The 27,122-nt window shown below is 43.1% G+C and overlaps 1 protein-coding gene across 2 annotated transcripts in view; it reads right to left on the reverse strand.

Annotated features, from left to right (window-relative positions):
- The window catches only part of AP3B1 (adaptor related protein complex 3 subunit beta 1), a 316,263-nt gene that overhangs the window by 109,013 nt on the left and 180,128 nt on the right, over window positions 1-27,122 (reverse strand). For both annotated transcript variants that reach the window (XM_044276105.1, XM_044276102.1), the window contains exons 18-21: window positions 24,473-24,587; window positions 21,923-22,064; window positions 15,194-15,347; window positions 566-635 (exon numbers count right to left, since the gene is read on the reverse strand). In XM_044276105.1, coding sequence (XP_044132040.1) covers window positions 566-635; window positions 15,194-15,347; window positions 21,923-22,064; window positions 24,473-24,587 — 481 coding nt within the window. The remainder of the gene's footprint in view (window positions 1-565; window positions 636-15,193; window positions 15,348-21,922; window positions 22,065-24,472; window positions 24,588-27,122) is intronic.

Consider the following 27,122-nt stretch of genomic DNA (forward strand, 5'->3'; position numbering starts at 1 on the left):
GAAGGATATAGCCGAACTAGGGCAGGTGCAGAGGTGGGAGACTTGGGTAATTAAGGGAATAGGTGGACTGCGCTACTAAGACGGGATTAATAAAGGGGGGTGTTTTCTCCCTAATGTGGGGCATTTGGCATCAGCCTCATATGGGTTTTGCCTTCCACTGGATCATACAGTAAGATTATAGGTTGGACTGAAAGGACCTGTGTCTTTTTTCAACTTTATCAACTCTATTGCCTATTTTTTGCTTGTAATCTATAACTATGAAGACATAAAAGTGTGTCTGAGAGTAGTCTACACAACATGAGAGGATTATGTTAAGTAATATTTTCTTTTAGACCCTTTGAAGCAATAAAACATCTGCTACGGGAAGATTATCTAGTTCAAGGGTTTTGTGCCATCACAATTAGTTATCCAGACCTAGCCAGCCACAATACCAATTCCCTGTCTTAGCCCTTTATTTACTCAACCAAACAACAATACAAAAAATATTTTAAAAGGTACAACATAAAACTATGCAATCTGTACAAAGCAAACCAGATTTAAGGGAGTTCAAACCAAGAATACTTACAGTCGTCTAGGTCTAGAAGGGATATGTCTTTTTTCCTGGCAGGTTCTTTGGCAGGTTTACTTTCAGTTTTCTGTTAATAGAAAACAGGACAACAGTTAGGTTATAGCTAAAATAATAATTATGCATCTCATGGAAATGTGAGTCATCGTAAGGTAAAAAACATTTCAGATAAAGCATGGTAGATGTAGACCTTGGTTTACTATACATCTGATCAAAAGACAGCATGCTTTAATGTCATCTCGGACTTTGATGGCATACCACTTGTGAGACCTGCACCCATCTCCAGAACAGGCCCCGAAAGTAAAGTAGAGCACACCACGCGCATGCGCAGTGTTCTCTCTAATAATGTTTCCTATGGTAGTTCCGAAAATAGCTGAGCAGGCATGCTTACACATATTCACCAAATAGGGCTTAACTGATCCTTTTGGCATACGCTGGAAGTGGGGGAGGGAGGCAAGAATCCCAATATTTTTTTTTTTTTTTTACTGTATGGAATGTAGTCAACTAAGTTGTTCAACATAGAAGTATGCCAAAACTGGACAGAAAACAGTGTAGACATAGCCTTACACTTTTACAATGAAATCACTTTAATATATCCACCACTGCAGTTAAAACGGATAACTTTTGGAGAACTTTCCCTGCATAGGAAACAACTGAGCAGAACAGAACGCATATAGCGAGAGAACTATAAGCCTGATATAATTATATTGATAGTCGGTTCCCTTTTTTTTCCTTTGGTGGAAATGCTGCTTCATCAAGCATTCATCCAAATGCCAGGGCTCCCACCATTCAGAAGAAAAATGACCTCCTGTCCCCTGTTCCGCCCCAGCCACAAAATCATAGCTGGTAGGAGTGAAACGATGCTCGAGCCTACTCCCTGCCTCTTTATTCAAAGTCTATGGGATTGAAGGAAATACCTGTTTTCGGTCTGCTTTTGGTATTATCCTGTCTAACAATCTATATCATCTTTTGAGGCCAGTTCTGATGAGTAAGGCTACTTTCACATCTGCGTTTCTCCTTTCCGGTATTGAGATCAGTCATAGGATCTCAATACCGGAGGAAAACGCTTTTGTTTTGTCCCTATTCATTTTCAATGAGGACAAAACGGACCGGAACGGAGTGCACCAGAATGCATTCTGTTCCGTTCGGTTCCCATGATGGACAGAAAAACACTGCAAGCAGCATTATTCTGTTCGGCATGGGATGCAAAGCAAGACATATCGGGCATGACACACAATGTAAGTCAGTCAATGGTGCCATATTAGTTTTCTCGGACACAAAAAAAAATCTGGCGCCCATTAACTTACAATGGTTTTAGTGACGGATCCGTCATAGCCTTTAAAGGGAACGTGTCACCTGGATTTTGTGTATAGAGCTGAGGACATGTGCTGCTAGATCGCAGCTAGCACATCCGCAATATCCAGTCCCCATAGCTCTGTGTGCTTTTATTGTGTCAAAAAAACGATTTTATATATATGTAAATAAACCTTAGATGAGTCCTGTCTCCTCCATGCTTCAGAGATGAGTCTAACGTTCTCTCACTCTGAGCCCATCCATGCCCACTGTGAAGGAGCCCAGCACCACCCCGCATCCTCCGAATCTCCTCCTTGCTCCCCGACGTCACAAAGCTAGTGTGCCGCAATCTTGCAGTGCGCGAGCTAGCGCATGCGCAGTTCGTTCCCTGAGGCTGATGCCAGCACAGGAAAGGAACACTATGCAGACACTGCGCATGCGCTTGTTCGCGCACTGCAAGATTACGGCGCTCTAGCTTTTTGACGTCTGGGAGCAAGGAGGAGATTCGGAGGATGCCGGGCGGTGGTGGGCTCCTTCACAGTGGGCGTGGCTAGGTTCCGGAAACGTTAGTAGCTATATATATATATATATATATATATATATATATATAAAATAGGTTTTTTTACACAATAAAAGCACAGAGAGCTATGGGGAATGGATATTGCGGATGTGCTAGCTGCGATCTAGCAGCCCATGTCCTCAGCTCTATACCCCAAATCCAGGCGACAGGTTCCCTTTAAGAGATAATACAACCGGATCCGTTCATAACGGATGCAGCCGGTTGCATCGTGATGACGGAAGCATTTTTGATGAATCCTGCCGGATCCAGCAAAAACAGATGTGAAAGTAGCCTAAACTCAGAATCCATTGCTTCTTGGCACATGAATTTCCATGTTGTGATAAGCAGAATCCCTCATGTCTTACAGCAGGAAAACTCTATGAGATCTCACTGATGACATACAGCCCTACGAGAACGGTTGATGATTTGCCAAAACATGCATTAGTCAAAGATTATGGCCAGATACCATGAGGGGTCCATTTAATAAAAAATGTAAACTGAAACACCAATTGTAAACTTTCTACTATCGTCGTGTTAAACTGGAAATTTCTGATGCTGGGCTAATCTTAGGACAGAATTAAGGAGCCCCTGAAGTGCCAAAGGACACCCTGTTTACTTGAATGGGCAGAGTTAAAATATCACAGCCATACTTGTGCGGAAGTAGCTATGTGTAAGACAATGCCCCGGTGCTGGGACCACACCAGATATTTATCTGCGGCTCAATGACAGATCCCCAATATTTTAGTATCATCCACTATTCATCTTATTTGCTTGACCCCCACAGGAATCAGACTGTCTGCACATCTCAGTAAAGCTGACCATACAAACCAGACGAGTGTTGGCCAAACCTGCTGATTTCTAATGTGTTAGGGAGTGTCCTAACGCTTCCCCAAGGGTTGGGCATGCTGGATCTCAAAACGTATCATCTCTTGTTCTCATTGGAGATAAGCCACCGCCAGAGGCATTCTGAAGTATGATCATGAACTGTTTCAACTGTAGCGTAACTGGTTTTAATGGTTTATTTTTCCAACCACAGACATCCATTAAAATGTAGTTGGTGGAATTTTCAAAACACTCATATTTTGTTAGCCCCCCTTTTCCAGTGCTACAGCTTCTGTCCTCACCAGACTGAACATGATGATGTGTTGTACAGGTGCCCCCTTGCTGGCCAAGCAATGGTCTCGGTTGGGACTGTTTGCTTTAAACATTTCTAAATTTTTAATGGTTGTTGAACATTTTATTTAACAATGGTGATCAATAAGTGCAAAATTGCTTAAGTCAGTGATGATTACCTTTATGCTATTATGTGTACTATATATATATATATATATATCTATATATATCTATATATATAGATAGAGAGAAAAAAATGATAAATATATATATATATAAATAAAATTAAAGCATAGACACTAGATAAAATATCTAGAATATTTATATGTAAGTAAAATGAGCAGTGTGTATTACATATTATCCAACAGAAATGCTTATTCCAAAGCATCAACTGAAAAAAAGTGGAACATGCACTACACGTGAAATGTTACCCAAATAGCGGCATTATCAAGATAATGTCTCATTTAAGCCTCCACAACAGATTGACGTTCATTCCACTGTAGGAGGCAATGTGGGTCTAGGAGAAGACGTTAAGGGTACATTGCCTCTAGATTTACCCATTTACAATTCATCTTGTTAATAGAGACAGAAGCTGGGTAAAGCATATAGCAGATGAAGCAGGAGATTGAGGATTTCTCTTGCTCAATGCATAATTCATAGCCCCTGACTGCAAAGTGTGTAAAATGAGAATTTCACACCACTGCAAGAGCTGCGAAGCCGCACAGAAAGCACATGAATTGCAGTTTACTGGCAGAATTTTACCATCTCTTCCAAAATATTTGCGTGTAATGCATCATTAAAGAACCACAACCTCTAACTGATAGCCCAACATTACCTTGTATCGGCTCCTAAAAAGTTACCATCCCGATACGACGTGAGTATTTAGGCCATTTAAGCAAAGGCTTCAGGAAGCTTTATAAGAAGTCAGAAACAGTTGCAGCCTTACTAACTGCAGAAGGTGGAGTATCAATATATGTAGTCCCAATGAAGCCCCATGAATATTACACAGCCTGTCAGAGGACAGTGTCTAGAATTCAAAGGTTCATAAATTTATGCTTTTTCTCTATCAGTATATTTCCAATTTCGGGTAACTAGAAAATTGCCACAAATGTTCCCTCTAAGTTTCCATAGCCACTAAGTGGCCTAATATAGGCCGTGAGTGCCGTTCTTTCCAAGGCAGGCTCCAAAATGGTATGAAATAAATATTGCTGTACAGCACCCAAATAGTTAACCATGCAGCAGCCAGATACACAATGGGTCATATGTGCACGTAAATAGCTTAATGTAGTACCTACATGGTTTTACAGTATCCTGCAGTACACTGCAGGAGGATTAACCAACACATACTTATGATGGATGGTACTGTACAGAAATACGGTGGCATTAGTCGCCCATAGGCTCCCATTGCAAAAAAACTTGCACTCTATGGTATTCATTTTTTACCAGTTATATCTGTATGGAATAGTGTTGAGAGAATGGGGGCATATGAATATGTCTGATGTGTGCGCTGGGAGCTTTTCGGGTGCACACAGCAAGTGGACACTAACGCTGGGTTCACACCTGAGCATTCTGAAAGGAGCGCTCTGTATGCGCGATTGTACTGGCGTTTACAATCGCGCATACAGAGACAAGCGAACGCCCATTGTCGCGCGTTCCCGAAAGTCTATGTACGGGAACGCGCGACAAGACGCCCCAAAGAAGCTCATGTACTTCTTGGAGCGTCGGGCGTTTTACAGGGCAATCGTACGCGCTGTAAAACGCCCAGGTGAGAACCATGCCGATAGGGAAGCATTGGTTTCTCCTTGTTGAGCGTTTTACAGCGCGTAGGAACGCGCTGTAAAAATGTTTAGGTGTGAACCCAGCCTAAAAACACCCTTACTGTGTCTTTGAAGGGAATTAGAGAATATTCCTGGTGGTCTATGACTGTCCAGGGGTTTATATCAGAATCTCAGATAGCCTAGCGCTGGGAAGGGATTAATATCTACATGCCTTGTAGACTAGGACAGTTAAGGTGGTCTAGGGCTAAGAGGAGGTTAGTACATATTTCCCTGGTGGTCTAGGGCAGTGTAGAGTTGAATGTGTGTATCCTGGGAGATCTAGGGCACAAGTGTATGGTGTATGTATATGTATATATATATATATATATATATATATATACACATACATAGTGCAGAATTATTAGGCAAATGAGTATTTTGACCACGTCATCCTCTTTATGCATGTTGTCTTACTCCAAGCTGTATAGGCTCGAAAGCCTACTACCAATTAAGCATATTAGGTGATGTGCATCTCTGTAATGAGAAGGGGTGTGGTCTAATGACATCAACACCCTATATCAGGTGTGCATAATTATTAGGCAACTTCCTTTCCTTTGGCAAAATGGGTCAAAAGAAGGACTTGACAGGCTCAGAAAAGTCAAAAATAGTGAGATATCTTGCAGAGGGATGCAGCACTCTTAAAATTGCAAAGCTTCTGAAGCGTGATCATCTAACAATCAAGCGTTCCATTCAAAATAGTCAACAGGGTCGCAAGAAGCGTGTGGAAAAACCAAGGCGCAAAATAACTGCCCATGAACTGAGAAAAGTCAAGCGTGCAGCTGCCAAGATGCCACTTGCCACCAGTTTGGCCATATTTCAGAGCTGCAACATCACTGGAATGCCCAAAAGCACAAGGTGTGCAATACTCAGAGACATGGCCAAGGTAAGAAAGGCTGAAAGACGACCACCACTGAACAAGACACACAAGCTGAAATGTCAAGACTGGGCCAAGAAATATCTCAAGACTGATTTTTCTAAGGTTTTATGGACTGATGAAATGAGAGTGAGTCTTGATGGGCCAGATGGATGGGCCCGTGGCTGGATTGGTAAAGGGCAGAGAGCTCCAGTCCGACTCAGACGCCAGCAAGGTGGAGGTGGAGTACTGGTTTGGGCTGGTATCAAAGATGAGCTTGTGGGGCCTTTTCGGGTTGAGGATGGAGTCAAGCTCAACTCCCAGTGCTACTGCCAGTTTCTGGAAGACACCTTCTTCAAGCAGTGGTACAGGAAGAAGTCTGCATCCTTCAAGAAAAACATGATTTTCATGCAGGACAATGCTCCATCACACGCGTCCAAGTACTCCACAGCGTGGCTGGCAAGAAAGGGTATAAAAGAAGAAAATCTAATGACATGGCCTCCTTGTTCACCTGATCTGAACCCCATTGAGAACCTGTGGTCCATCATCAAATGTGAGATTTACAAGGAGGGAAAACAGTACACCTCTCTGAACAGTGTCTGGGAGGCTGTGGATGCTGCTGCACGCAATGTTGATGGTGAACAGATCAAAACACTGACAGAATCCATGGATGGAGGGCTTTTGAGTGTCCTTGCAAAGAAAGGTGGCTATATTGGTCACCTATTTGTTTTTGTTTTGTTTTTGAATGTCAGAAATGTATATTTGTGAATGTTGAGATGTTATATTGGTTTCACTGGTAAAAATAAATAATTGAAATGGGTATATATTTGTTTTTTGTTAAGTAGCCTAATAATTGAGAAGATAATCTAAGAAGATAATCTGTGCAACATCCGTAAGATACGATATGGGGTAAGAACAGTCTCGGACCACTCACCCGTACTGGTTGAGGTTTGCACGGGGAAGAACAAGGACAATAGGGGGCTAGGATTCAAGCTGAATCCATATTGGTTTTCTATTATGGATAATCTTCAGCCCACTAAATCATTGATATCCTCCTTTTGGGAGGTGAATCGCCCCTCTGCTAACATCAATATAGTATGGGATGCCCTGAAAGCATATCTGAGGGGGGTTTTTATAAGTGAGATTGCTGCAGTAAAGAGAACATTTAAAAAAAAAGAGGAGGAACTGACCAAGGCTGTTGCATGTACAACTGAGCAATTTACCGGTCAACCTACTGAGCATAATAGGGAGGAGATGCAGAAGGCCAGCTGCTCCTTGGATAAATACATAACAGAGAAAGCAAATCATAGAGTATTCTTCAAGGGTTTAAAATATTTTTCGGAGTCTGGACGCCCTGGTAGGTTGCTAGCTAGGATAATCTCACAACAGGACAAAAAAAATCAATCTATTGTCTCGATCCGCAATACAGCGGGGGAAATTATAACAGATCCAGAAGGAATTAGGGACACCTTTCTACAATATTTTACCCAGATATACAGTCCCTCTTCTGGCTTGCCACCCGACCTGGCGACGCGGTTCCTGGAAAGGATCTCACTCCCCATTTTAAACGAAGCCCAAATAGAATATCTGGAAGAGGAGTTATCCCTTTCGGAACTTCAGGAGGCTTTGGGATCTGTCTCGGGGAATTCGTCGCCAGGGATGGATGGCCTTCCATATGAGGTTTACCGCAAGTACAGCGATGTGATTCTCCCCCAGCTGTTAGAGGTCTTTTCTCAGGCAATACAGGGAGGGAGCTTACCATGCACTATGATGGAGGCTCTTATTGTTTTAATTCCTAAAAAGGATAAGGACCCGATAGAAATGAGCTCCTATAGACCAATCTCGCTACTAAACACAGATGCCAAGCTACTATCTAAAGTTTTGGCTAGGAGGCTTTCACGGGTTATATCCACTATTATCCACCCAGACCAAAATGGCTTTATGCCAAAAAGGGGCACCCATCATAATTTGCATAGGCTATTTATGAATATTCAGTCTCCGGGGCGTGGTGCCTGCTCCATCCTGTCGCTGGATGCCACCAAAGCCTTCGACAGGGTGGAGTGGACTTTTCTCTGGGAGGTGATGAAAAAAATGGGCTTTGGCCCTAGATTTATGGCGATGGTTCAGCTATTATATAGTTCCCCAGCTGCTAGGATCAGGATTAATGATACGATCACAGAGAGCTTCACCCTAGGAAGAGGCACCCGTCAAGGCTGTCCTCTCTCCCCCCTTCTTTTCAATATTTATATTGAACCCTTAGCAGCCAGTATAAGGCAGGATTTGCAGGTGGCCGGCTTTGGTATAATGGGGAAGCACGACCGTGTATCTCTCTATGCAGATGACATCTTGGTCTTTCTTCAGCAAACAGAAACTACTCTCCCTCGTATAATGGATTTGGTTGGTTTTTTTTCTGCTCCGTCTGGCCTGGAGATCAATTGGGAGAAGACTGTTCTCCTCCCTATAGACGAGCTGCGAGGTGACTGGGATAACCAGTTAACAGTCTCTGAATCAATAAAGTACCTGGGGATTTCAGTTTCTGCCAAACCTCAGGAATATCTACAACTTAACTTGATTCCCCTGCTGATTAAGCTGAGGGCTAAAATCAAGATATGGCAAAAAATTCTGCACACAAGAGCTGATAGAATTTCTTTAATAAAAATGGTAGTACTGCCCCAGGTTCTTTATGTCCTGCGCAACTCGCCTGTATGGATCGCAGATAAGTATTTTAGACTAATTGAGCGGATGCTTAACGACCTACTATGGGGGAGGAAGCGTGTTAGACTGAAGGCGCTCTATTTCTCTATGCCTTATAATCAGGGAGGCCTTAACCTCCCTTATTTTAGGGGTTACTTTATGGCCTCTCAACTCTGCCTTTTTAGTGACTGGGAAAATAGCCATTTCTGCAATAAAGTGGTGAAAGACTCAGGCTTTACGGATTTCTTTACTGTATTGGAGTCCGACTATCTATTAAATATACAGATCGGGTATACACTTTTCTGCAGAATGGCTATAAAGACCTGGCGGGTCATTAGGAGTTGGTGTGGAGTTAAGGCATCACTTATTTGCACCCCATTGTGGCATAATCCAAAGCTAGTGAATTTAAGCGATCTGAATTGTTGCCAGTATTGGAGGACTAAGAAGGTTCAGTATTTACATCAGGTGGTTAGTGGTGGACAAATTCTGTCCTCGATGGAAATAGGGCACAGAGCAAATTTGGGTGAGGTGGCCTGGTACGCATATTTCCAATTGAGGTCTGCACTTTCTAGCACTCTGAATAGTCACCTTCTTCTTATAGATACTCCTGAATTCCTACACGATTTTATTATTAAGAAAGCTGCCACGAAAATCAAAATATCACATTGTTATAGACACTTAATGAAACATTTTTTTCGGGGTCTTCTTTCTCCAGGACAGAAGTCCTGGTCTTTGTTACTTTCAGAGGTGGGTCCCCCAGATTGGGAGAATATAGGGGATAGTTTAAAATATGTTTCACATAATTTTAATCACACTGTTGTATAATTTAACATTTTGCACAAAATATATGTGACACCTCTGTGGCTATATAGAAGAGGACTTAGAGCCTCCTCTGATTGCCCACGTTGTGGCGACTCCGAGGCAGACCACTTACACCTGTTTTGGGATTGCCCAATGGTGGGTAGTTACTGGAGATCGGTCCAGACCACCTTGGCTTGTAAACTTAACATTGTTGTTCCTCTGTCTCCCAGGATATGGGTCTTGGGAGACCTATTGGAGGTTAATTATCAGCCCATAAAATGTCAATTATTGATCAAGGTTATGTTCCTGGCTAGGCTTCTTGTCGCTAGACTATGGTTTAGCTCCTCCGCTCCAGACTGCAGCAACTGGCTGGCTCTGGTCGAGAAAGTGAAAAGCTATGAGAAGATTCTGTACAAACAAAGAGGATCTTATCTAAAATGGGGTAAACTGTGGGAAGAGTGGGACATGGTTTAATTAATTTGGAACTTTCCTTTTTTATTATATACCTTTTTTTTTTTTTTTTTTTCTCTTTTCCTGCAAGGTTGGGAGGGGGGGGGGATAGGTGGGGTGGGTTGGGGATGATTTCAGAATTTATAATATTATAAATGTTATGCGGATATGTATTTTTGCATTATAAATAAAATATGGAAATTTAAAAAAAGTTGCCTAATAATTATGCACAGTAATAGTCACCTGCACACACAGATATCCCCCTAAAATAGCTAAAACTAAAAACAAACTAAAAACTACTTCCAAAAATATTCAGCTTTGATATTAATGAGTTTTTTGGGTTCATTGAGAACATGGTTGTTGTTCAATAATGAAATTAATCCTCAAAAATACAACTTGCCTAATAATTCTGCACTCCCTGTATATTTACATTGCAAAAAAAAGTCACATACTTTTATTTCGTTGGACCGCATTTAGCTTTGATTAAGGCACATACAGGTCCTTCTAAAAAAATTTGCATATTGTGATAAAGTTCATTATTTGCTGTAATGTACTGATTAACATTAGACTTTCATATATTTTAGATTCATTAGACACCAACTGAAGTAGTTCAAGCCTTTTATTGTTTTAATATTGATGATTTTGGCATACAGCTCATGAAAACCCAAAATTCCTATCTAAAAAAATTAGCATATCATGAAAAGGTTGTCTAAACGAGCTATTAACCTAATCATCTGAATCAACTAATTAACTGTAAACACCTGCAAAAGATTCCTGAGGCTTTTAAAAACTCCCAGCCTGGTTCATTACTCAAAACCGCAATCATGGGTAAGACTGCCGACCTGACTGCTGTCCAGAAGGCCATCATTGACACCCTCAAGCAAGAGGGTAAGACACAGAAAGAAATTTCTGAACGAATAGGCTGTTCCCAGAGTGCTGTATCAAGGCACCTCAGTGGGAAGTCTGTGGGAAGGAAAAAGTGTGGCAGAAAACGCTGCACAACGAGAAGAGGTGACCGGACCCTGAGAAAGATTATGGAGAAGGACCGATTCCAGACCTTGGGGGACCTGCGGAAGCAGTGGACTGAGTCTGGAGTAGAAACATCCAGAGCCACCGTGTACAGGCGTGTGCAGGAAATGGGCTACAGGTGCCACATTCCCCAGGTCAAGCCACTTTTGAACCAGAAACAGCGGCAGAAGCGCCTGACCTGGGCTACAGAGAAGCAGCACTGGACTGTTGCATGTCATTCGGAAATCAAGGTGCCAGAGTCTGGAGGAAGACTGGGGAGAGGGAAATGCCAAAATGCCTGAAGTCCAGTGTCAAGTACCCATAGTCAGTGATGTTCTGGGGTGCCATGTCAGCTGCTGGTGTTGGTCCACTGTGTTTTATCAAGGGAAGGGTCAATGCAGCTAGCTATCAGGAGATTTTGGAGCACTTCATGCTTCCATCTGCTGGAAAGCTTTATGGAGATGAAGATTTCATTTTTCAGCACGACCTGGCACCTGCTCACAGTGCCAAAACCACTGGTAAATGGTCTACTGACCATGGTATTACTGTGCTCAATTGGCCTGCCAACTCTCCTGACCTGAACCCCATAGAGAATCTGTGGGATATTGGGAAGAGAAAGTTGAGAGACGCAAGACCCAACACTCTGGATGAGCTTAAGGCCGCTATGGAAGCATCCTGGGCCTCCATAACACCTCAGCAGTGCCACAGGCTGATTGCCTCCATGCCACGCCGCATTGAAGCAGTCATTTCTGCAAAAGGATTCCCGACCAAGTATTGAGTGCATAACTGAACATAATTATTTGAAGGTTGACTTTTTTTGTATTAAAAACACTTTTCTTTTATTGGTTGGATGAAATATGCTAATTTTTTGAGATGGGAAATTTGGGTTTTCATGAGCTGTATGCCAAAATCATCAATATTAAAACAATAAAAGGCTTGAACTACTTCAGTTGGTGTGTAATGAATCTAAAATATATGAAAGTCTAATGTTTATCAGTACATTACAGAAAATAATGAACTTTATCACAATATGCAAATTTTTTGAGAAGGACCTGTATTTGCTGTGGCATCGTTTCCACAAGCTTCAGCAATGTGACAACATTTATTTCTGCCCAGCGTTGCATTAATGTTTCCCTAAGATCTTGTATAAGGCTACTTTCACACTTGCGGCAGAGTGATCCGGCAAGCAGTTCCGTCGCCAGAACTGCCTGCCGGATCCGTCAAAACGTATGCCAACTGATGGCATTTGTAAGATTGATCAGGATCCTGATCCCTCTTACAAATGCATTGAAATGCCGGATCAGTCTTTCCGGTGTCATCCGGCACTAATACATTCCTATGGAAAAAAATGCTGGATCCGGCATTCAGGCAAGTTTTTTTTTTTGCCGGAGATAAAACCGCAGCATGCTGCAGTTTTATCTTTTGCCTGATCAGTCAAAAAGTCTGAACTGAAGACATCCTGAACGGATTACTCTCCATTCAGAATGCATGGGGATAAACCTGAGCAGTTCTTTTCCGGTATTTAGCTCCTGTGACAGAACTCTATGCCGGAAAAGAAAAACGCAAGTGTGAAAGTACCCTTAGGAGATTTGGACCACTGTGCAAAGTTTTCTCCAGCACATCCCAAGGATTCTCTATGGGGTTCAGGTCTGGACTCTGTGGTGGCCAATCCATGTGTGAAAATTACGTCTCATTCTTCCTGAACCACTCTTTTAAAATTTGACAAATCCTAGCATTTTCATCTTGGCATATGCCCGTGCCATCAGGAAAGAAAAAATGCATTGATGGAATAACCTGATCTTTCAGTATATTCAGGTAGTCAGCTGACCTCATTCTTTGGGCGTATAATGTTGCTGAACCTAGACCCGACCAACTTGCTTATTTAAATATTTAAATCCAGGTGGTGACCTTTTTTTGGCAATGTATATTTTAACAGATCACAAGAATAGAGCAGCAACCTATCTAGTCATGAAATAAATGTAACCTGATGGAAAATAACTTGCAGAGTAGGACAGTTAAGGAATAAATGTTTGCCTTAGACCATGGGTGTCAAACATGCGGCCCGCGGGCCGCATGCGGCCCGCAATGAATATCTTTGCGGCCCGGCAGTCTAGTATCTCTGAGCATGAGCGCGCTGCTATCGGCGCGCTCATGTTCTCTCAGCAGCACAGGGAGAAGGAAGCTGTCCTCCCTCCCCCTGTGCTGCTGCCCCTGCCACCAATGAGAGGAGAGGGGGGGGGGGGGGGAGGGGGGGAGGGGCGGGCGCACTGCGCCACCAATGAGGAGAGAGGGGTGGAGGAGGGGCGGGCGCACTGAGCCACCAATGATAGGACTATTCCCATTTCCCACACAGAGCGGCGCCCAGCGATGTCTGAGCACTCACCATTAGTCCTGGGCGCTGCGCCGTTTGCCCGCAGTGCCCCATTACTGTCTCCTCTCCTGCTCCACATGCTGCTGATTACTATGGGAGCGATGGGAGGAGACATCAGCTTCACTAGTGGGCGTTCCTTCTCCCTGCGTTGCGATTGGACAGCGCTACAGCCAGGAAGAAGGAACGCCCACTAGTGAAGCTGATGTCTCCTCCCATCGCTCCGATAGTAATCAGCAGCATGTGGAGCAGGAGAGGAGACAGTAATGGAGCACTGCGGGCGAACGGAGCGGCGCCCAGGACTAATGGTGAGTGCTGAGACATCGCTGGGCGCCGCTCTGTGTGGGCTGATAGTGAAAGTCAGTCTTTAAAACAATACAGGAGGCGGGTGCCGGCAGCAGAATCGCATTGCCGGCACCCTGCCGCTGACAGGGAGCTGCGATCAGAGGCAGTTAACCCCTTAGGTGCCGCACCTGAGGGGTTAACTGCTGATCTGCCAGTACCAGCCTCCTGTATAAAGGGGTAATTTATCATTGGTGGTGCAGTGTGCCCCCCCCCCCCTCAACCCCCCATCCCATTAAAATCATTGGTGGCACAGTGCGCCAGCCCCTCTCAACCCCCCCCCCCCCCCCCCCCAGTATTAAAATCATTGGTGGCAGTGGCCACAGGACCTCTCCCCTCCCCCTCATTAGTGGTGCAGTGGCAGCTTCTGATCGGAGCCCCAGCTGTGTAAGCCTGGGGCTCCGATCAGTTACCATGGCAGCCAGGACGCTACAGAAGCCCTGGTTGCCATGGTAACATCCCTGATGCTGTGTGCACAAGGCACAGAGCAGCAGGGACAGTGTGAAGTCCTATTCACCCTGATAGAGCTGAATAGGACAAGGGATGAAAGATCCCAGGTTCTCGCCCCTAAGGCTACTTTCACACTTGCGTTCAGAGCGGATCCGTCTGAGACGGATCCGCTCATATAATGCAGACGGTGGATCCGTTCAGAACGGATCAGTCTGCATTATATTGTAAAAAATAAAAAATAAAAAATTTTTATGCGGCCCACATAAACTTAAATTTTGTTTTTTTGGCCCATGTTAGCCTTTGAGTTTGACATGCTTGCCTTAGACTATCAAGAATGCTGAGACAAGGTTAGTGCATGTATCCCTGGTGGTCTAGGGCAGAGATGAGGTTAGTGTATGTATCCTTGGTGGTCGAGGGCAGAGATGAGGTAGGTTAGTGTATGCATCCCTGGTAATTTAGGGCAGTGTTTGATGTGTGTAGACTGGGAGATCTAAGGCACAAGTGTACGATATTATAAAATGTAACCTGATGGAAAAGAACTTAGGTAGGTGTGACCCAAACAGTCACCATTCTTTTGCGGTAAACAGATCTGTGCATGCATCACTACTTGTCTTACAAATATCCTGGGAAAGTGGGATCGGCAGGAACCCATTTCTAGTCATCCAAAAGCATTCAAAGGCTTCAGACCACAAATAATCTAACATTTATTACTTACCTACCATGTATAGGAGAAAAATGTTACAAACACGATCCCAAGACTAAAATCCACAAAATTGCAGCTTGTCACTACATCAGTATATAGAATGTCCATAAGCGTGATGCTACCATTGTACGTCGTACTACAGGCAGGCGAAAGTCTGGGCAATCGGTATCATCTTACCTTGGATTTGGTCCCATTTCTAGGTGCCTCTGGCTCAGATTCACTGTCCTCTCCAGATTCTGATGAAGAGTCAGACTCCGAACTTCCACCAGAGGACAAAGAGCTTGACCCATCACTCTGTTTGGGGTTTCCATTATTTTCATCGTCAGATTCACTTTAGAAAAAGGAGTAAATCAGATGCATTACTCTTGCTCGTATATACAGGCTTCACTATCAAGTACTCATTCACTTTAAGTTTGTTACTTGCTTTGCCAATTACTTGTACATATACTTGGTGTATTTTCTGCTAGCATTGTGCGCCTGCGTGGATAAACGCACGGATTCTCCTATAATTACTTTTCACCTTCTGAAAGAGGTTCGTCCTTACAAAGTCTGACACTGGCAGCACTGATTGGACAATGTCATTGAGTACAGCCCCAAACTAGTAGCAGCCAGTTGTCAAATCATTTCTAAATTTCTAGGACGAATAACAGAGGACCGGCACATTTCAGGGTTCTAAGAAATAATGCTTCAGAACAGTTATTTGAAGTGGAATGCAGTTAGTTATTAAAGAAGACATGGCTGGAGAACTGATGGGTCCTATTTCCACCATATGCCAGGCATTGCACCAGTTGCCCACACATTATAGGATTCAATCTAAACCTTTCACTCTCCCCCACAAAGCTGTCCATAGAGCTGCACCCCCTACATCTCCTCCCTCATCTCGGTCTATCACTCTACCCGTGCTCTTCGCTCTGTAAATGACTTACGACTGACATTAATCATAATCCGAACCCGACTCCCATCTCCAAAACCTCTCCTTAGCTGCACCAGTTCTCTGGAACACCATGACCCAGGCGATTAGGCCGATTTCCAGGATCCACAGTTTTAGGAGCTCCATAAAAACTCACCCCCCCCTAACCTAACTCGTCTCCATTCACCCCTATTTCAACCTCATCGTTCAGTGCCAGATTGATCATCCAACCGTACCCACCACACTCCATGCACTCAGAAGCACTACAGATATTGGCTAGTGACTGGCTCATACATACAACTCCCCTATTGTGTTAGGATGGCCGGACCACCGTATAAAACGAGCAGTTTTTACCATCTATGTCACCCCTATCTCCTCATAGATTGTAAGCTCTTACAAGCAGGGATCTCACTCCACGTGTTTGAGTTGCTGAATTCAGTTTGCACATAAAGCCTCTGATTGTAATGCGCTGCAAAATATTTTGGTTCTATATAAAGATTATTATTAAGGGTTGGGACAACAATAATTGTTATTTTAATATAATTCAGCATGAAAAAAGTAACAAATCCTCCAGTTGTGAGTTATTCTTGACTTCATTATAGCGTGCCCCCTGGTGTTTAATCCATATAGTAAATGTGCATGTCCACTCATTGAGGTGTTGCTTAGTTCCATTCTTCATCTGTCACCAGCTGGATCTTCTTAGAGAAGCTGTGACAGTTACAGGGAGAAAATTGCAGCAGAGAGGACACCCCACCCTCCCCCGAGAAAGGACACACCCAATGAGAAAAGGCACAAACCCCTAAGAAAGGACGCACCCGCTAAGCTGCCAGCTCGAAATTAATCTAGAAGAGAAAAAGAAGCAATGAATGTGGAGCTCTCTGGATCCATGCGAGCTACAGGGCTGGTTCTAGCTCTGTTAGAGACTGTCTGGTTTTCATTTTTTACATCATTCACGGCAAAACCCCTTTAACTGAAATGTAGGAAACAACTGTTCAAAGGTTTATTCTGCTTCACTTGCAGAGGTCTGTTATCCATAAATGTTTAGTCGATTTCCGTTAGTGAAGAATTTGTTTTCATGCCTTGATTGACAAACATGATACCACACTATCTCGCTATAATTGATGGCACGTAATAAAAATAACGGTATAGTGTAACAATTACATAGATCACTGCCTGATATGAAACCTCTGGGCCCGAGTTTACAGCTAGTTCCATCCTCCTAACATACCCTAGATGTTTACAACCTATAGAGCCCCCCGCTTAGCTAATGAGAAGAATGTAGCGCTCAGCAGCGTTCCTGTTCTGAAGCAATGAAAAGCCTGTAATAATTTAACGTACAGAATTCATTTGTTCTGTGTGGGAGTAACAATATAAATCACTTTTAAAATCATTAAATCCTGACTTAAATTAATAAAGTCATAATTAGGGCATTATGCTGTGTTTGTTATGGAAGTGGCAGGGCGAGTTGCTTTAATTACTGTCTGTAATAAAAGGAGCAGAGTGCGTACTATACCCCAATCAGGGCTGTCAGGCACGACGGAGAGGAACTGCAAACTCATCAACTGAGCTGGCGGCAGGTTACAGAGCAAAGGGTGCTCATGTCTGCAGAGGCCATTAGCCCCAATGATGAATAGGCTACCTATAGTGCTTTACAGGGGTCAGCTCTGAACCCGGACATATCCCCATCTTCACCAGCCCCCCTAATATGAGCTTCGGAGCATTTCATGCTCCAGTTCTCTACCTTGCCCTGTGCCGGATCGCGTAGGGTAATGGCTTTTTTGTTTACTTTGGCACAGTGCTAGGTGAAGGCTTCCGCCCAGCAGTGTTCCCGGTGACGTCACCGACTCTGATAGGCAGGCTTTAATGCTGCCCTAGCCATTTTACAGGCTAGGGCAGCGCTAAAGCTTGCCCATTAATGCCAGCAACATTACCGCGCTCACTGCAGTCAATATGGAGAGCCCGGTACATCACCAGCTCTCCGAAAAATGCCTTTGCCCTGCACGACTCAGCACAGGGCAAAGGAGGGCATCGGAGCATGAAATGCTCCTATCAGGGGGGGCTGGAGGGGTGAAGATGGGGATATGTCTGGGTGCAACTCTGAACACCGACAACCCCTTTAACTTGAGTGGATTTGAGCGGGACTCTATTACGAAGGTTTTCTGAGGAGGAGAATTATTTTTTCTTTTAAAAGGGTCAAAATGGATTAAAGGGGTTTTCTGAGATATTTTAACTCTGATCAGTGGGGGTCCGACACCCGGGACCCCACCAATTGGCTGTTTGAGGAGGGACCAGGGCTCGAAGTAGCACTGCGGCCTTCTCGCAGATTTGCCTTGGCCATGTGACATCATGTTCATTGGTCACATTGCTAGGCGCAGCTGTGCCCAATGGAAATGAATGGGATACCAGACCGACTTCAGTCAGGGATTGGCTGAGCAGACATTTCCATTTCAGAAGTGTTCAGCCGGGACCAGAAGTGGATAGCTGCGAGACCACACAAGCCTCGGGATCGGCAACACACTGTTACACATGCAAACAATAGAACTAGGGATTAGAGATTATTCTAGATTACAGTGGTACTATACCTACTATATATGAAAAATTGAAAAATGAGAGTTTCCATTTTTCATACATAGTAGGTATAGTACCACTGTAATCCCCAAAAATCCCAAATCCCTGGTTCTTTTTCATGTAAAACAGTGTGCTGTCATATGTATTTTGTTTGCTGTCTGCATGCTAGCTTTATGGATGTGCACCAATGACTTTGGATGTACTAGTCTAAATTTTCTTGCGATCAGCAATGACTGTAATGCTTATTTTTTATTTTTAACTTTTTCTGGCCCTCTTTTTTACTTAAAATTATTTCCAGAAGACCCCGTTAAATATATACATCAAGTAAAATTACATATAAAATGCTGAATAGGGTATGGAAATTGCAAACACTGGTCGCTTAAGACATGAAAGTTTTCTTGACAACTAGACATTAAAGGGAACCTTTCATTAACTTTATGCTGATTGTACTGAAGGCAGCATAAATTAGTGACAGAAATGCTGACGTCAGCGGTGTGTCACTAATGAGCTAAAAGTAAGTGGTTGCTGAGAACCAGCATCATAATCATTGCAGCCCAGGCGTTGAGAAGAGTCATATCTACCTGACAAGAGTCCTGGTTATTCATAATCTCCTGCTCTCCAGCCCATGTGCCGATGGTTGGCAGTTCTCTTCTAAGGAGACAACTAGGTAGAAGACTGTCAGCCATCAGCAGGTGGGCAGGAGAGCAGGAATTTATGAATAACCAGGACTCTTCTCAGGTGGCCGGGACTCTTCTCCAGGCCCAGTCTGCAATGATTGTTATGTTGGTTCTCGGCAACCACTTACATTTAACTTTTAAATGACAGACCGCTGAAATCAACTCACCCGTCTCTACTTTATTCTGCTGTTAGTAAGGGCAGCTTAAAGTTTATGACAGGTTCCCTTTAAGCCCGTTACAATAACGGGTGCTAGAACAATAGTGAATAAACATCAATAGGAACAGTCTATATTAAATAGCAAGGTAATATGACCACATTGTATAACAGGGACTCCACTTCCTGCCATTGAGGATGTTCACAAGAAGAGATGTCTACGCCGGGCACGCATCATTCTTAAGAACTCCTCTCATCCTGCCAATAAACTCTTTCAGCTCCTCCCCTCCAGAAGGCGCTACAGGACCCTTCAGACTAAAACCAGCAGGTTTAGGAACAGCTTCTTCCCCACAGCTGTCACCCTACTGAACTCAGTCCCCCGTTGAACCTTTTCATCCACACTCATTTAACCCTCTACACTCCTCCTCCCCTCCATCCTCCCAAAGACCATGATCATGACTGTCATTTATTCTCAACATTCACTGTAAGTTCACATTACACTCCGCCCTGATAAGCGTTCCCATCTCCATGGGAACCTACCATGGTTAGAGTGTAGCGTTGGATATGAGGTTTGCCGTTTGCTTGGTCGGTGCACTGATGTGAGCGGTGCGGGGGGCGTGTAGAGCACTGTGTGCTGATAGGTCCCCGCGCCGCGCATGCCCAGTATGACAAACGGCACACACACGGACACAGTGCACTCACACAGGATTTTATTATTATGTCGGATAAGTAGCAGACTAAACACTTTTTATCATGTTAACGTCACTGCATTGGAGGCACGGAAGTGCCATAATCCCAAGATGCTTTGCCAGGCAGGTTATAACCTTGTAGATTTTAGCCTGAAGTATAAGCCCCCCGAGTACGCTGGATGAGACAAGGCTTTAGTGTTCGCACCGTTACCCAATTTATATAGTGATGGGTGTAAACCTTTGTATGTATAAGCAATTGGCTGAGCAAGATAAGGTGGCCACATGGGTCAGTTCATCTGACCTGCACAGCCATATGCAAGACTTCACATCCTTTCCTACAACTTACACACAGCTCTGTTACATGTCATCTCATGATTAACACAGAAGTGGATCACACATTCAGGAGGACATGGATGCTCTCCTAATAGGTCTGTTTCATTAAGACTGCATTTGAGAGGTATGCTCCCGACTTGAGGGCAAACAATAGTCCTTTTGGCCTCCATTCGGCTGTTTGACATCGCTATGCCTTTTTTTTTTTTTTTAGCTGTATGTTCTTTTAACATTGTGGCCGATGTGTGGCCCTGTAGGACTATACAGAGATATGTGTTAGAGCTTTACACTGGAGGTAAACGCAAGGAAATCTTCATTATGTACACCTCTGTTGGCGGGCTCAGGCACACTCACTTCACCCCGCAGAGCTGGGAGGAATGCCAGGTCCCAAAAGAGCCTTACAAGTCATTGTATACATTTATCATTTTTTACATATAAACTTAAGATCAAAATACAATTCAAAGCTTTCACTTTAATATTTCATTGAAGTGGCTGCAGCATCTACAGCTTCTAGATCAAAGAGGTCCTAACTAGGGATGATCGAACCCAACCTTTTTGGGTTCGGCGTTCAGGCGGTGGAGGAATTCCGTTAGCACGGAATATAATGGAATTTTATGACAGAATGCAAAACGGAACCCTTTAAGAGGCATTCTGTTTTGCTTTACAGAAAACCAAGTCCTGTCCTGCTTAACGGAAACCAGAAGGATCCATTATGCTGCCCATAGACTTATATTATGACAGAAAGCAAAACAGAATGACTCTTAAAGGCTTCCGTTTTGCATTCCGTCATAGAATTCCATGCTAACGGAATCCATAACTGAATTCCTCCACTCCCCGAATGCCGAACCTGAAAACGTTGGGTTCGCTCATAAACCATAATGCAGCATTGTGTCCACTGCACAACAAATACCAAAAAAGAGGGAAAACCGGGTCACCAGACATATCCCTACACAAGGGATCCACTCCCTGTTTTAGTGCTGTCAACCCGGTCTGACAAAAGCCTTGATCCAGCAAGTATTAAAAATAATATACTACAGCAAACAGATATTAAAACCGGGAGGCGTGCATTAATCTCCATTTAATAAAGTCTGTTAAATAAATACTAGATCAAGCTTTTTTTTCCCCAGACCGGCATGACACCACTGGTGCCCTATAGACCCCACCAACTTACAGTAGGGTCTGTCGTGTTCAAACATGACTGGTACCCAACAGACCCCAAAGACTTGGTCCATCATGTCATGGATGTGCATCATTTTGACAGGAGAATGTATGAATCATTATGTGAGGGAGCCTCCAAGGCGGATGTGTGCAGTGCATCATGCATGGTACTGCTCCAAGTTGTATGGAGCCATAATAGGTCACCCATAGACTTGTATGGTACTCTAATGTACCTTGAAAGCATCGCTAGGGGAGAAGGCATCACATGCTGGCCCATTAGACTGCACACATCCTCCCCTTGTGCTAAATGACCTTTCAGATGATATTCCTCTCCTCAGACTCTTATTTTAACACAGCAGGAGGGGAGAAGATACCAGCATATCTCAGGAATGGAAAACTCATTAGTCACAGAAGACTTACCTATCATTTCTAGTTTTCTTCCCTTTTTTAGGGTAGTCTTCATGGCTTGACTTTTCCTCCTCACTTGACGAGTCCTCCTCACTTTCCTCACTGCTACTTTCCTCTTGATCATCACTATCCTCCTTGCTACCAGATTCTTCATCTGTCAAACAGACATCCCATGTAAGACTTGGTGAAGAACTTTACACCACACAACAGCCAGAAAAACACGCTACTTCATCAAACAACAAAATCAATGCAAAGAATACATGTATTACACAGGACTGAAGTAAGAAACTGGCCTCCAGCTGGACAGAGTCCCTGCACTTGATCATTTATTTTTTACAACATTAGGGCTCATTCAGATGACCATATGTGTTTTGCAGCGCTCAAACTGTGGTTCTGCAAAACACAGATACCGGCCGTAACAGCCAGCCATATGATAGAAATGCCAATTCTTGTGCAAATTCCTGTGAGCCAGCCTTTTTTTAAATTTAAGAATAAGACATGTTCTATCATCTTTGCAGGGCTGCGGAATACAAACACGGAAGCGGACAGGACACAAAATTGCAGAATGGCTGCGGACTCAAATATATACGGTCGGGTGAATGGGCCCTTAGTAAAAACATATTTGCACACAACCACAACCCTATATTAAAAATCTGATGCTGATATCAGTATCCACGTGAATTAATAAATTATGACCTCATCCAAAAGTGTAAAGTATTAGACGCGTTTCGAATCCATCAGACAATTTTGAGCACATGGGCAGTTTGTAGTGCTTTTTAATTTTAAGGTAAAGCACAGGAGTGGGTACAAAAGCTGCACTGCAGGTGAAAATCCTGTGCATAATGGAGCTATCCAAATGTACTGTACCCTGTATTCCATTAGGAAAAACAAGGAACTGGAATATTACAGTTTAACATAATCCTGATCCTTTGTTCTTCCATAGGTAAGTGGAGCTAAAGGTGTCTGACAGCTACAATCCTGTGCTCCTGCATCTTGCTGCTGGGAGTGTCTGAATACAGCTTTAAAGAGGTTATTCCAATCTGGACATTCATGGTAAATTCACAGGATATGTCACAAATGTCCGATCGGTGTGGATCCCACCTCTCCACTAGACTACTTCCAGAGCTCTCATAGAAGTAAATTGAGAGAGCAGCTCATTTAAGCCATATTCTTATCAGTTTGCTAAGAGTTTAGCTATAATAATGGTTTATGAGCTCATGAGATCCGAGATAAGGCTTCACATGAGCAGTCAGCTGACTAAACTCAGGTGGGACCATGTGCAAAAAAACTGATTTTTAACCCCATGTACCACAAAAACTGCTGATAATTTTTAATAAAGATTTTAGCTCAAAATGAGTAAAATGCCATTATGACAAAAAATATGCACCTAACGAGTCCATAGCCTTTAAATGCTATGTACACCTTCTGTATAAGGCCGAACGCACATGGCTGTGTTTCATGGCCGTGAGCGGTCCGTGGAACCACGGACTGGATTCCTGCTGAGAGCAGGAGCGCACGGCGTCATTGGTTGCAATGACGCCATGCGCTCCCTGCTGCCGCCACAGTACAGTAATACACTGGTATAGATCATACCAGTGTATCACTGTATTGCGGCGGCAGCAGGGAGCGCTCGGCGTCATAGCAACCAATGACCCCGTGCGCTCCTGCTCTCAGTAGGAATCCAGCCCGTGGTTCCACGGAACGGTCACGGCTGTGTGCATTCGGCCTAAGGCTGAGATGCTCCAGTAGCAGGATCTGTATTTTATCTCTGCTGCTCCGTCAGGCAGCTCAGCAGATGGTTCCTTATCTCTGACCTTATAAGCACTCATAGCTCAGTTCTTATCTTAAAGAGGGCCTTTCATAGATTTTTTTTAATTTCAACTAAATACCTTTTTTTGCCAGGTAACCACCGCTGATGCTGCCCCCTTGCCTGTTTTTTGGAAATATCGCTTGTACACCCCGCTGTGCCCCCTGCTGTTTTCCTGCCCAGCTGTGAGCTCTCCGCTGTGATTGGACAGCAGCAGATCCAGGGAGAAGGAGACGCCCACTGAAAAACAGGACAGTCTCCTCCTCCCTCTACCGATGCTCAGTAGAAACATACTGGGCGGGAAAACAGCAGGGAGGCACAGCAGTGCGTAGAAGCGATATAAAAAAAAAAAACAGGCGGGTGGCAGCATCAGCAGGGGGTACCCGGCAAAGAAAGGTATTTCATTAAACTAAAAAAAAAAAAAAAAAAAAAAAAAAAATCTATGAAAGGTCCTCTTTAAAGATTCGAATGTGGCTTAAATAAGTGTTTCTGACCTCTTAGAAAATTAGAGATGAGGTTTATTAGATGAGCGGCACAAAGTGAAAGTAAAAAGTATGATTCACACAGCTAGACAAACAGTTAACCATTTGTGACTGAACGGCTGAATATTTTTTATAAAAAACAATTGAAAAAAAGATTTTTAGCCTAAAAGGAGTAAAATGCAATCATAAAAAAGAATTGCCTCTGAAGGTGTACATAGCCTTTAAATGTAAGAAGAACTATAAAACATTTCCATATTTAATATGCTGATTTACCACTGCTGGCTGCAGACTCATTATCCTCTTCTTTCTCTTCTTCAGAGGAGTAAAACTTATCTGAAGTAGCCTTCTCTTTCTTAGACTTTCCCACTGAATTAGTCCATGTTTTAGCCTATGGCAGAGAGTAACACAGAATTGGAGCAGTTATAGAGGTCACAGGGTCACAAGATAGACATTTAACAACCATATTATGAACACATTGGAGGAGATTTTTAAAAGTTTTGCAGGAGGCTGCATTGCTGTAATTTGTGGCCAAATATATTAAATGTTACACAATGTTTGATATTTAAGTAACAGTTCTATCAAGATTTTACTTCACTTTCTACACCACCCCTTTACCGAGGTAAGACTGAGACAGTTTTTGCAAGTTAGATAAATCTGAAGGGAATGTACGAATGTGAAAATAACTTTTCAGTAGCCAAAATCATTACAACGACAAGTAACACCCTTGTATAGATAACACAGGATCCACTATTCACAACAGATGATATCACAGCTCATCTTCTCCCTCCTGACCTCTGCACGGGTCACAGAGCATGCCTAGAACATTCTCCCATAGAAGCCCATGGGGCTACTCAGCATGAACAGGAGGTCTTGACATATTCTAGGCTTAGTGGCCAGTGTGAAAATTGCATGATTTTATGATTTATTTATTTTTTATATAGACAGGGACATAGAAAATGTAAAAACAATATATAATATTAATAAACATATATATATATATATATATATATATATATATATATATATATATGTTTAACATTAAAACTTAATTTCAATATTTTTGATTTTAGAATTTTTGGTGATTTTTTTCCCCTTTAAAATTTGCTCCAGAGCCTAACCAGGGCTACTTTTCTACCCACCAACCAACAAAGGGTGTAAAAATTATGCAGAATACGATAAAAGACTTCCATGGTAAAGAAACAGCAAGGCTGTAACCCTGACCATCTCCAATATCCCACAGTTAAAATTAACGGAATACGTTAATTTCATGTGACAATTATAGCCGAAGAGATGCCTTTGAGAACAATTTATGTTGGAAAGTTTGCAAAAGTTATTCAGAGGGCAAGAAGGTGGCTGACTGTAATTGTTCATGTGGGCGATAGGCAGACATAATACAAGCCATATTTATAGTCAGACCTTATGCGATTGACTCCTGGAGTCAATTTTTTTTAAAACATTAATAAGCTCTGCGGAAGATATTGCTGGATAATTTCACTATTAGAACAGAACGTTAAATGAAAGCTTTAAATGTTCTGAAATAAAATGTCAAAGAGACGCTTATACTGGGTCAGAAAAAGTTACTGTGTTGCCCCAAGCAACCTACCAGATGTAAGATTTTCATTCTGAACTGGAGTGAGGAGGCAAGATTGAGGCATTGAGATCACAGCAGCCACGTAATAGACAAAACTGATAGAAAATTGCGCTCTCAAATTAACTCATATGGGATTTTTTACAGGCTGTCTGTCAGGCCTTCATTGGAACCGATCTGATCATGGTGATTTCGCAGTAGGGGTACCAATCGGAGGACAAAGTGAGGCCCCTGTCGGTCTGTCTAAACGCTCAGTTGCTGCGTTCGCACAGCATCTAAGGGGTTAAATGACCAGGATCTGCATAATATTCGATCCTGGTCATTATACAGCTGCATCCACCATGTTTGGAGCGAGCTCAGCTTGTGAGCCAGCGCCATATGTCCCCTTAATGCAAATTACATATTTTACATTACTTTAAGTTAAATGGGTTTTCTGCTTTTTTTTTTTCATTGATTACCTAAGGTCAGGATAGGCCATTAATATCAGAATGGCGGGGGGCCGATCAGCTGTTTGAAGATAAAGCAGTGCTCATACGGTTGCACTGTCCCCCCCGTCAATCTGATATTGATGATCAATCCTGAGTATAGGTCATCAATATAAAAATTTTAAAAAAACAGCGGACAACCAATTTAAGGTGTTAAAAGAGGTTATCTCATGGAGACAACACTTGACCAAATGGAACCTTCCTCTAGGAGTTAGAACAGAGACATGCTCTGTAACAGCTTCTGTTTTGACAGACTCACATCAATGTATTAGATTATTCAGAATAGCCTCCATACAATACTACATTATCCTGGCAGGGGCGTTTCCCTGGGAAAATCAAAGGACTTGTGTCATGAAAAATATTCTACAGTTTTTAAACCAGCACCTAGATCTGATTTCTTCTGTAATTGCATTTAAATTAAAAATTTTGCATAGCCACCGAGTTATTCAATAAAATGTATCCGTATAGTGCCACCTGAAGTTTTTTTTTCCTCTCAATTCTTTGACCTGCTCACTGAGAAGGCCGCACATGCTCAGTTTCATCCTTCAACTGCCTCCTGAGCTGTGATAGGCAGAGCTGAGACACGCCCCCTTAGCTGTAGCAGAAGAGACACGCCCCTTGAGCTGTCAGCTTGATATAAATCTAGCAGAGCAATGAATGGGGAGATCTCTGGGTCCATGTGAGGTACAGGGCTGGTTCTAGCTTTGTTAGAAAGAGATCGTCATGCCCTATATGGTGTCTGATTTTCATTTTTCAGAAAAATCATTGGATAACCCCTTTTAACTATTTATTGGGGCTGCTAGAAACTGGACGTACAGTGATCAGTTGATTGTTGCAACAAACTGACAAG

Source organism: Bufo gargarizans, chromosome 1 (genome assembly GCF_014858855.1).
Source record: "Bufo gargarizans isolate SCDJY-AF-19 chromosome 1, ASM1485885v1, whole genome shotgun sequence".
NCBI lineage: Eukaryota > Metazoa > Chordata > Amphibia > Anura > Bufonidae > Bufo > Bufo gargarizans.